This window comes from Carcharhinus amblyrhynchos, chromosome 4 (assembly GCF_965287045.1).
Source record: "Carcharhinus amblyrhynchos chromosome 4, sCarAmb.v2.hapA, whole genome shotgun sequence".
NCBI lineage: Eukaryota > Metazoa > Chordata > Chondrichthyes > Carcharhiniformes > Carcharhinidae > Carcharhinus > Carcharhinus amblyrhynchos.
In genome coordinates, this window is record NC_137327.1 from 65,616,505 (window position 1) to 65,628,771 (window position 12,267).

Sequence of the window (12,267 nt, forward strand, 5' to 3'; positions counted from 1 at the left end):
GCAAATATGTAAGGAGATTACAGATAGCTCCAAAAAAAAATAGGGTGGTAATAGTCAGGGATTTTAACTTTCCCAACATTGACCGGGACTACCATAGTATTAGAGGGTTGGATGGAGAAAAATTTGTTGAGTGTATTCAGGAGAAATTTCTCATTCAGTATATAGATGGCCAGACTAGAAAAGGGGCAAAACTTAACCTCCTCTTGCGAAGTAAAGAAGGGCAGGTGACAGAAGTGAAGGATCACTTTTGGACCAGTGACCATAACTTTATTAGTTTTAAGATAGCTATGGAGAATGATAACTTCTGGGCCAGACCTAACATTCTAAATTGGATCAGTGCTCATTGTTGTACTGGAGCAAGCAGAAAGGGAGCGATTCGGGTGAGGAGAGCTGAGGGTAAGAGAGTTTGATTTTTACATTACGTTTTCTCGGAGTTCTCTGATCCAGTGCAGTAGGAAACCAGAAGTCGGCCATGGGAAGGCCCTGGGAACGTTTATAGTTTGCTTTTATTGTGTGGGTCACTGTGGTTGCTGGTTAAGTGTTTTATTTTTACCTGTATATACGTTGGGCGGCTCTTAAACCCAAGTCACTACACTTGTAGTGTCCCCCATTCTTCTACCTCCTCTAACCTAAAGGGGATGAGAGAATATCAGGTAAGCTCTTTCTTTCTTTTTCTTCTTTTATCCGCAAGCTATCTAGAGGGGATGGCAGGGAAGGCAGTGCATTGTTCCTCCTGCAGAATATTTGCGGTGAGGGACACCGTCAGTGCCCCTGCTGATTTCACCTGTGGGAAGTGCACCCATCTCCAGCTGCTCTAAAACCCTTAGGGAACTGGAGCGGGAGATGGATGAACTTCGGATCATTCAGGAAGCAGAGGTGGTCATAGATAGAAGCTTCAGGAATGTAGTTACTCCGAATAACGAGGATAGATGGGTGATGGTGAGAGGGACTGGGAGGAAACAGTCAGAGTACGAAGTCTCACAACACCAGGTTAAAATCCAATAGGTTTATCTGTAGCAAACACCACCAGCTTTCGGAACTGGCTGTTCTTTCGTCAGACTCCCACTCACCTGACGAAGGAACAGCCAGTTCCGAAAGCTAGTGGCGTTTGCTACAAATAAACCTGTTGGACTTTATCCTGGTGTTGTGAGACTGCTTACTGTGTTTACCCCAGTACAACGCTGGCATCTCCACATCAGGTAGCAGTCAGTACAAGGATTCCCTGTAGTTGTTCCCCTCGGCAACAAGTATACCACTTTGGTGACCAGATCTCCAGCACTGAGTCTGTCCCTGTTGCTCAGAAGGGAAGGGAGGAGAGCAATAGTTATTGGGGACTTGATAGAGGGTCAGATAGGAGGTTCTGTGGCAGCGAAAGAGACTCATGGATGGTATGTTGCCTCCCGGGTGCCAGGGTCCATGACATTTTGGACTGTATTTTCAGGATCCTTAAGGGGGAGGGGCAACAGTCACAAGTCGTGGCACACTCAGTGCCAACGACATTGGTAAGAGAAAGGACGGGATTTAAAACAAGAATTTAGGGAGCTAGGGTGGAATCTGAGAGCCAGGACAACCATGTTGTCATCTCTGGTTTGTTGCCAGTGCCACGTGCTAGCGAGTTGAGGAACAGGGAGAGAGTGCAGATAAGCATGTGGCTACACGGATGGTGTAGGAGGAAGGGTTTCAGTTACATGAATAATTGTACAGGTGCCACATTCTGGGGAAGGTGGCACCTGTACAAACAGGACGGTTTGCACCTGAACCAGAGGGGCACCAATATCCTGGGAGGGAAATTTGTTACAGCTCTTCGGGGGGTTTAAACTAATTTGTCGGGGGATAGGGGAAACAAGCTGTAGCCCAGAAGTCAGTGTTGAGTATAGTGAGGAACTGAGGAGGGTATCAAGGTCGCAGGAGTGTATTGGCAGATAGGAAGGTGGATTGAAGAGTGTCTACTTCAATGCAAGGAGCATCCAGAATAAGGTAGGTGAACTTGGAGCGTGGATTGGTACCTACAATGTTATGGCCATTATGGAGACATGGTTAGAACAGGAACAGGAATGGTTGTTGGAGGTTTTGGGGTATAGATGTTTCAGTAAGAGTAGGGAAGGTGGTAAAAGAGGTGGAGGAGTAACATTGTTAATCAAGGATAGTTAATGGCTGCAGAAAGGCAGTTCAAGGGGGATATGCCTACTGAGGTAATATGGGCTAAAGTTAGAAATAGGAAAGGAGTGGTCATGTTGTTAGGAGCTTTCTATGGACCCCCAAATAGTGATAGAGATGTGAAGGATGAAATGGCAAAGCAGATTATGGATAGGTGTGAAGGTCACAGGGTAGTTGTCATGGGTGACTTTAACTTTCCAAATATTGATTGGAATCTTTATACGTCGAATAGTTCGGATGGGGCGTTTTTGTACAGTGTGCGCAGGAGGGTTTCCTGACACAATATGTGGATAGGTTGACAAGAGACGGACTTGGTACTGGATAATGAACCAATGGGCGCTATTCTGGTTGGCAGTTGGTGACCAGTGGAGTGCCGCAGGGATCAGTGCTGGGGCCTCAACTGTTTATCATTTACATAGATGATCTGGAGGAGGGGGCTGAGTGTAGGGTGACGAAATTTGCTGATGACACGAAGATGAGTGGAAAAGCAAATTGCGTGGAGGGTGTGGAGGACTCTGAATAGTGTGGATGAACAGAGGGATCTAGGTGTATGTATACATAGATCCCTGAAAGTTGGGAATCAAGTAGATAAGGTTGTTAAGAAGGCATACGGTGTCTTGGCGTTTATTGGTAGGGGGATTGAATTTAGGAGTCGTAGCGTTATGTTGCAACTGTACACAACTCTGGTGCGGCCGCACTTGGAGTATTGTGTGCAGTTCTGGTCCCCACATTACAGGAAGGATGTGGAGGCTTTGGAGGGGGTGCAGAGGAGGTTTACCAGGATGTTGCCTGGTATGGAGGGGAGATCCTATGAGGAGAGGCTGAGGGATTTGGGGTTGTTTTCGCTGGAAAGAAGGCGGCTAAGAGGGGATCTTATTGAAACATATAAGATGATTAGAGGTTTAGATAGGGTGGATAGTGATAGCCTTTTTCCTCTGATGGAAAAATCTAGCACGAGGGGGCATGGCTTTAAACTAAGGGGGGGTAGTTATAGGACAGATGTCAGGGGTAGGTTCTTTACCCAGAGGGTGGTGAGGGATTGGAATGCCCTGCCTGCTGCAGTTGTAAATGCGCCTAGTTTGGGGGCATTTAAGAGGTCTGTGGACAGGTTTATGGACGAAAAGGGATTGGTTTAGGTTAGTGGGTCATTGTTGTTTTTTTTTAACTGGTCGGCGCAACATCGTGGGCCGAAGGGCCTGTTCTGCGCTGTAATGTTCTATGTTCTATAGCGAGGGGGATTGAATGTAAAAGTAGGGAGGTCTTGCTGCAACTGTACAGGACACTGGTGAGGCCGCAGCTGGAGTACTGTGTGCAGTTTTGGTCGCCGCACTTGCGCAAGGATATTTTGGCCTTGGAGGGAGTACAGAGGAAGTTCACAAGGCTGATATCGGAGTTGAGGGGGTTGAGCTATGAGGAGAGGATGAATAGACTGGGCTTGTACTCGTAAGAGTCTAGAAGGATGAGGGGGGATCTTATTGAGACGTATAAGATGATGAAAGGGATGGATAGGGTAGAGTTGGAGAGGTTCTTCCCGCTCAGAAAGGACAGTAGGACTAGAGGGCACAGCCTCAAGATGGGGGGGGGGGGGGGGTGGTGGCGGCAGTTTAGAACAGAGTTGAGGAGGAACTTCTTCACTCAAAGGGTGGTGAATCTCTGGAATTCTCTGCCCGTTGAAGTGGTGGAGACTATCTCGCTAAGTATATTTAAGACGTGGGTAGATAGGTTTTTGGTAGGCAAGGGGATTAAGGGTTATGGGGAGAAAGCGGGAAAGTGGAACTGAGCCACTTCAGATTAGCCATGATCTTATTGAATGGCGGGGCAGGCTCGAAGGGCTAGATGGCCTACTCCTGCTCCTATTTCTTATGTTCTTAAAGTAGAAAGAGTGCAGTAAAGGTTTAATAGGATGCTACTAGAATTGATGGTTTGGATTATAAGGAGAGGCTGGATCGACTGGGACCTTTTTCTCTGGAGGCTCGGAAGCTGATCTTATAGAGGTCTGTAAAATATTGAGGGGCACAAATCAGCTACATAGTCAATACCTTCCCCAAAACTAGAGGCGTAGATTTAAGGTGAGAGGGGAGAGATAAAAAAGTATCCAGAGGAGCAATTTTTTTCACACAAGAGGGTGGTGAGTGCCTGGAACAAGCTGCCACAGGTAGTAGTAGAGGTGGGTACAATTTTGTCTTTTAAAAAGCATTTAGATAGTTACATGGGTATGATGGGTATAGAGGGATATGGGCCAAATGCGGGCAATTGGGATTAGCTTTGGGGTTTAAAAAAAGGGGCGGCATGAACAAGTTGGGCCGAAGTCATTGAACTTCTATGACTGTGCACTGGATCTCTCAGCATTTCATTTAGTATTATTCTCCTACCTTCCTCCCCATAACCCTGCACATTGTTCCTTTTCAAATAATCTCCTAATTCCCTCGTTGTGTATTCGGTCTTAGTACCTTTCAGGATCAGTCAAATCAAAGATGTGTGGGTTAAGTTGGTTGGCTATACTAAAATTGCCCCTTAGTGTTCTGAGATGTATAGCTTAGAGGGATTTTTGGTAAATGTGTATGGATATCGGGGTAGGGCCTGTGTAGGATTGTAGTCGGTGCGAACTCGATGGGCTAGATGGCCTCTTTCTGCACTATAGGGTTTCTATGATTCTGTGATACACAAGTTGATACAGGAGGTGGTTAACATTGCAACTGTTCTTAATGCTGACGCAGTCAAACTAATAAGAAAACATAGATCCTGCGATCCTACAATGCATTGGCTTGCAAAGCACAACGTGACAAAACATAATACTTCGAGTGCTTTGATTGAATTTACCTCCACCACACTCTCAGGCAGTACAATCCATGTCCTAACCACTTGATGTGTGAAAATATTTTTTCTTACGTTGCGAGAATTTAGTTCCTTTTGCCAATTACATTAAATCTATGCTGCCCTGTACCCAGTTTGCACAGTGGTTAGTACTGCTGCCTCACAGCGCCAGGGACCCAGGTTCGATTCCCATCTTGGGTTACTGTCATTGTGGAGTTTGCATATTCTCCCTGTGTCTGCGTGGGCTTTCTCTGGGTGCTCCAGTTTCCTCCTGCAGTCCAAAGATGTACTGGTTAGGTGCATTGACCCAAACAGATGCTGGAGTGTGGTGACTCAGTGAATTTCGCACTAACTTCATTGCAGTGTTAACGTAAGCCTTATTTGTGACTAATAAATAAACTTTAAGGACTAAAGGGTCTTAGAATAGACACCCTGAAATAAAGCCTGAAAATGCTTTATGTCTCAGTAGGCCTGACAGCACCTGTAGCTAGAGGACAGAGTTTCCAGGAGCAGGAGTAGGCCATTTGGCCCCTCAATAAGATCATGGTTGATCTTTTCATGGACTCAGCTCCAATTAATCGCCTGCTCACCGTAACCCTTAATTCCATTACTGTTAAACATCTGTCCGTCTTAGCCTTAAAAGCATTCAGTAAGTTGCGTCAACTATTTTAGCGGGCAAGGAATTCCACAGATTCATAATCCTTTGGGTGAAGAAGTTCCTCCTCAACTCAGTCCTAAATCTGCTCTCCCTTCTTTTGAGGCTATTCCTTTTGGTTCTAGTTTCACATGCCAGTGCAAACAACCTCCCTGCTTCTATCTTATCTATTCCCTTCATTACTTTATATGTCTCTTTAAGATCCCCTGTTGGGGTTTCTTTAGAGACTAAGTATTGAGCTTAACTTCAGCTAATACAAAGACTCGCGATGACAGTCATGATGAAAGGCACTTCTTCATTGACTGATGCATGCCGGGAGAGAAAAGGGTTAGGCAATCCAACTCTTTTCTGAAGTTACATCACAGTGGCAATACAATTCCAAAAGACATTCTACTTGCCTTCTGGCTCATCATGAGCCAATCAAATTAGTACAAGCCAACAATTATTAGTAAATGTTGTATACCTTGATCAATCACAGATATTCTCTGACAGCATGGTAACAATAAGTTCTAGTGGTTTCTGCCTGACTTTCCAATGCTACCTGTCCTGTACTCTTATCTGGTCTATTGATTAAGCTTCCTGAAACCACTTACTTGACCTTGCTCAATATCTCATTCACTGAGCTATGCGTATGGTTCACTTTACTGGCCCATTTCCCATGGCGCCTTAGAATCCTGTGCCATTAACTAAAATGTATGCCTGTTTAATAATACATTTTCAAAAATACATGTTTAAATTCTCTAACTGTGGTTATATGTGTTTCTGTGCATACCGTATCTACATAAGATATATATGGCAGTCTGTGATTCTTATCCTAAACTAATGCACCCTGTTCTATTAGTCTTTATTAGTATTTTAAATCCCAAAGTATTTTGAAATCCTCTAACATTCCCCTCATTCTTCTAAATTCCAATAAGTATAGACCCAGTCTATTCAGTCTTTCCTCGTAATCCAACTTTTCAGCTCCGGAATCAATCTAGTGGACCTCCTCTACATCACCTCCAATGCCAGTATACCCTTCCTCAAGTAAGGAGACAAAAACTGTATTCCAGGAGTGGCCTCACCAGAACTTTATGTAGCTGCAACATAACCTCCCTATTTTTAACTTCATCCCTCTAGCAATGAAGGACAAAATTCCATTTTGAGTCCACATGATTCTTCAGACTCTCCTTCAGTCGCACTCAAAATATGTTGGCTTGTTTTAGAATTTACCCAAGCATTCACTGACTTAAATCATGAAATTAATAAATGCCAGCTTAAGCCGGTTATCAGAACTGTTGTTTTGGAAAGTTATGGATTCAAACTTTATTTCACTATTGAGTTTCTTACTTGCAGCTTGACAGCTAAGATCCAGTCCTTCCCATTCTCCACTGAAATTTTCCTTTTTCTCCACACTGCCACTGACCAGAGACTTCTCACAGAATTATCCCTCCAAATTGTTCAAACAAGCATTTTTAAAAACATATATACTGTCTAAATAGAATTAGTGCCCAATTCCCAATCATACAGCAGAGAGTAATTCTACTGTAATTTTCTTACTCTTATAACTTCATTCAAGGATTTATAAAATATACAAATATAATATTGACATTAATGTTTGAGTTTAATATAGTGGACAGTGAGTGTAGATTTAAAAGAACACACTCGTCACAGATAATCCACTGGCAAATCGCAAGTTACAAGAGACCTGGTAAATTATCTCATTCCTGTTTCTGGATTCTTTCTTTGCTTAAATGGCCTGTTGATATTCCTCTATTCCAACAATAGCTGCATTTCAAAAGTACTTCATTGGCTGTGAAGGACTTTGGGACATTTTCAGCTGGCAGAGGATATTATGTAAATGCAAGTTCCTTCTCCCAAGCAGCTTTGAGCATTGTCCTGAGTGGAAGGAGCCCCAGTTTCTGAGAATGAGCATGGGTGGTGGGGAGTGCTGATGCAAGGGTTGCTTTCAGTGAAAGCTTCATTGCTTCTCTCTGTTTTTGTGCAGCTGGCAGCCAGTCATAAGCTACATTGACAGCAAGTTTGAGGATTTCCTAAACTCCGAGTCCCGAGTGAATCGGCGCCAAATGGCAGACACCCGTGTGCACTGCTGCCTGTACTTCATTGCTCCGTCAGGACATGGGTGAGTCCTGTATTGGGATGGAATGGGAAAAAGGTTCTGTCTCATCCACATACCAGGTCCCAAAGTATTTAAAAACTCTGTGTCCAGCCTGAACAAGTACACTACTACTGTAACTGACTTCATTAGTAAGTGCTTAGAAGACTGTGTGCCAAAGTGGCAAATCTGCACGTTTCCCAACCAAAAACCATAGATGAACAGGGATATCTACTTACTGCTTGCTGAAATCTAGGTCTGAGGCATTCAAGTCAGGCGACCTGACCAATACAAGAAAGCCAGATATGATCTAAGGAGATCTATCAAAGATGCCAAAAGACAGTACCAGACCAAGCTAGAGTCCCAGGCTACCTATACAGACCTCTGCTGATTATGGCGAGGTCTGCAAGATGTAACAGGCTGTAAGATGAAGGCATGTAATATTACCGGCTCCAGCACACCCCTCCCTGATGAGCTCAACGCATCCTATGCTCGTTTTGAGCAAGGGGTCAGTGAGAGCGCATCCTCCAACCGGAAACCTCGGATAAACCTATATCTGACGTCGCCATTGCAGATTTAGAACAGCCCTCTCTCAAGGGTCAACCCACAGAAAGTGACTGGCCAAAAGGGGCATCCGGACGAGAACTCAGATCCTGCATGGATCAGCTGGCCGGGGTATTGATAGACATCTTCAGCCTCTCTTTACAACCATCTAAGGTCCCTATCCACTTTAAGAAGGTGACCATCATCCTGGTACCAACGAAAAGCAAGCACTGTGCCTTAATGACTATCTTCCAGTGGTTCTGACATCCATCATTATGAAATGCTTCGAAAGGTTAGGCACGAATCAATTCCAGCCTCCAGGATTGCCTAGAGCAACCACAGTTCGCCTATTACTGCAACAGGTCCACAACAGACGTCGTCACTCTGTTTCTGCACTCAACCTTTGAACACCTAGATAACGCAGACTCCTGTTTATTGACTACAGCTCAGCCTTCAACACCATTGTTCCTACATAACTCATCTCCAAACTCCATGGCCTGGGCCTCAGCTCCTCCCTCTGCAACTAGATCCTGAACTTCCTAACCCACAGACCACAATCAATAAGGATAGACAACAACAGCTCCTCCACAATCATCCTCAACACCAATGCCCTACAGGGCTGTGTCCTCAGCCTCCTATTATACTTCTTGTACACCTATGACTCTGTGACCAAATTCCCCACCACATCGATTTTCAAGTTTACTGATGACACCACTGTAGGGGGTCGGATCTCAAACAATGATGAGACAGAGTACAGGAATGAGATAGAGAATCTGATGAACTGGTGTGACGACAATAGTCTCTCCCTCAATGTCAACAAAATGAAGGAGATTGTCATCAACTTCAGGAAGCATAGTGGAGAGCCTGTCTACATCAATGGGGATGAAGTAGAAAGGGTCAACAGCTTCAAGTTTTTAGGTATCTGGATCACCAGCAACCTGTCATGGTCCTGCCCATGCCGACACTATAGTTAAAGCCCACCAATGCCTCTACTTTCTCAGAAGACTAAGGAAATTTGGTATCTCTGCTATGATTCTCATCAACTTTTATAGATGCACCATAGAAAGCATTCTTAGTGATTGTATCACAACTTGGTATGGCTTCTGCTCTGCCCAAGATGCAAGAAACTGCAAAAGGCCCTGAATGTAGTCCAGTCCGTCACGTAAACCAGCCTCCCATCTATTGACTTTGTCTACACTTCCCATTGCCTTGGCAATGCAGCCAACATAGTTAAGGACCCCACGCACCCCGGACATACACTCTTCCACCTTCTTCCATTGGCAAAACGATAAAAAACATACCAACCATTTCAAGAACAGTTCCTTCCCTGCTTGATGTCAGTCTTTTGAATGGACCTACCTCACACTAAGTTGATCTTCCTCTGCACCCTAACCATGACTAACGCTGCATTCTGCACTTTGTCCTTTCCTTCTCTGTGAACGATATGCTTTGACTGTATAGCATGCAAGAAACAATATTTTTCACTCTACTAATACATGTGACAGTAATAAATCAAACACTCCTGATCGTCAGCCCCACAGTAGATGGGGAAGGAGAATTGTCATCATCAGAATCAAAAGAATGGCTGCAGTGGGGAAGTAGCATCATAAAGAAAGGGACAAAATAGATAGAACATTACAGCACTAACAAGCCCTTTGGCCCTCGATGTTACGCCGACCAGTGGAACCAATCTAATGACCCTATAACCTAAACTATTCCAATGTTATCCATATGTCTATCCACTGACCATTTGAACACCCTTAAAGTTGGCGAGCCCACAACTTCTGCAGGCAGGGCATTCCACGACCTTACTACCTTCTGAGTAAAGAACCTACCTCTGACATCTGTCCTATAATTACCACCCCTTAATTTAAAGCTATGTCCCCTTGTGTTAGCCATCACCATCCGAGGTGAAAGGCTCTCAGTATCCAACTTATCTAACCCTCTGATCATCTTGTATGCCTCAATTAGGTCACCTCGTAACCTTCTCTCTAATGAAAATAACCTCAAGTCCCTCAGCCTTTCCTCATAAGACCTTCCCACCATACCAGGCAACATCCTGGTAAACCTCCTCTGCACCCTTTCCAATGCCTCCACATCCTTCTTATAATGCGGTGACCAGAACTGTACGCAGAACTCCAAGTGTGGCTGCACCAGAGTTTTGTACAGTTGCAACATGACCGCACAGCTCCGAAATTCAATCCCTCTATCAATAAAAGCTAACACATCGTACACCTTCTTAACAACCTTATCAACCTGGGTGCCAACTTTCAGGGAGCTATTCACATGTACCCTGAGATCTCTCTGCTCGTCAACACTACCAAGAATCCTTCCGTTAGCCCTATATTCTGTACTCCTGTTACTCTTACCAGAGTGAATCACCTCACACTTTTCCGCATTAAACTCCATTTGCCACCTCTCAGCCCAGCTCTGCAGCTTATCTATGTCCCTCTGCAAACTGTAACATCCATCCTCACTGTCTACAACTCCTCCAACTTTGGTGTCGTCAGCAAATCTACTAACCCGTCCTTCTACACCCTCATCTAGGTCATTTATAAAAATGACAAACAGCAGTGGCCCCTAAAACAGATCCTTGAGGTACACCACTTGAGACTGAACTCCAGGTTGAATATTTCCCATCAACCACCACCTTCTGTCTTCTCTCAACTAGCCAATTCCTGATCCAAACTGCTAAATCACCCTCAATCTTATGTGTCTGCATTTTGTGCAATAGCCTACCATGGGGAACCTTATCAAACGCTTTGCTAAAATCCATATACACCACGTCAACTGCCTTACCCTTATCCACCTCTTTGGTCACCTTTTCAAAAAACTCGATAAGGTTTGTGAGGCACGATCAACCCTTCACAAAACTGTGTTGACTATCCCTAATCAATTTATTTCCCTCTAGATGATTATAAATCCTATCCCTTTATAATTCTTTCCAAAACTTTGCCGACAACAGAAGTAAGGCTCACTGGTCTATAATTCCCAGGATAGTCTCTACTCCCCTTCTTGAACAAGGGCACAACATTTGCTATCCTCCAGTCTTCCGGCACTATACCTGAAGCCAATGACGACATGAAGATCAAAGCCAAAGGTTCTGCAATCTCCTCCCTAGCCTTCCAGAGAATCCTAGGGTAAATCCCATCTGGCCCAGGGGACTTATCTATTTTCATACTCTCAAGAATTGCCAACACCTCCTCCTTATGTACCTCAATCCCACCTAGTCTACTACCTGGTATCGCAGTATTCTCCTCGACTGCACTGACTCTTTCCTGCGTGAATACTGACGAAAAATACTCATTCAGTACATCTCCTATCTCTTCAGGCTCCATGCACAACTTCCCACTGCTGTCTCTGACTGACCCTAATCTTGCCCTAACCAATCTTTTATTCTTGACATACCTGTAGAAAGCTTTAGGATTTTCCTTGATCCTATCTGCTAAAGACTTCCCATGTCCTCTTCTAGCTCTTCTTAACACTGTCTTTAGCTCCTTCCTGGCTAATTTATAACGCTCCATTGCCCTAACTGAGCCTTCACGTCTCATCTTTACATAAGCTTCTTTCTTCCTCTTCACCAGAGATTCAACTTCCTTAGTACACCACGGTTCCCTCGCTCGACCACTTCCTCTCTGCGTAACAGGTACATATTTATCAAGGACTCGCAGTAGCTGCTCCTTGAATAAGCTCCACATTTCAGATGTTCCCAGCCCCTGCAATTTCCTACTCCACCCTATGTATCCTAAATCTCGCCTAATAGCCTCATCCCAGCTATAACCTTTCCCCCCGCTATAACTTCTGCCCTTCGGTATATGCCTATCCCTTTCCATCACTGAGGTAAACATAACCGAATTGTGGTCACTATCACCAAAGTGCTCACCTACCTCCAAGTCTAACACCTGGTCTGGTTCATTACCCAGTACCAAATCCAATGTAGCCTCACCTCTTGTTGACTTATCTACATACTGTGTCATGATATCTTCCTGCACACATTGGACAA

At 44.4% G+C, this 12,267-nt stretch overlaps 1 protein-coding gene across 1 annotated transcript in view; it reads left to right on the forward strand.

Moving 5' to 3' along the window:
* The window catches only part of LOC145342084 (septin-7-like), a 164,917-nt gene that overhangs the window by 84,649 nt on the left and 68,001 nt on the right, over positions 1-12,267 (forward strand). The window contains exon 5 of the mRNA XM_080187292.1: positions 7,614-7,748. Coding sequence (XP_080043418.1) covers positions 7,614-7,748 — 135 coding nt within the window. The remainder of the gene's footprint in view (positions 1-7,613; positions 7,749-12,267) is intronic.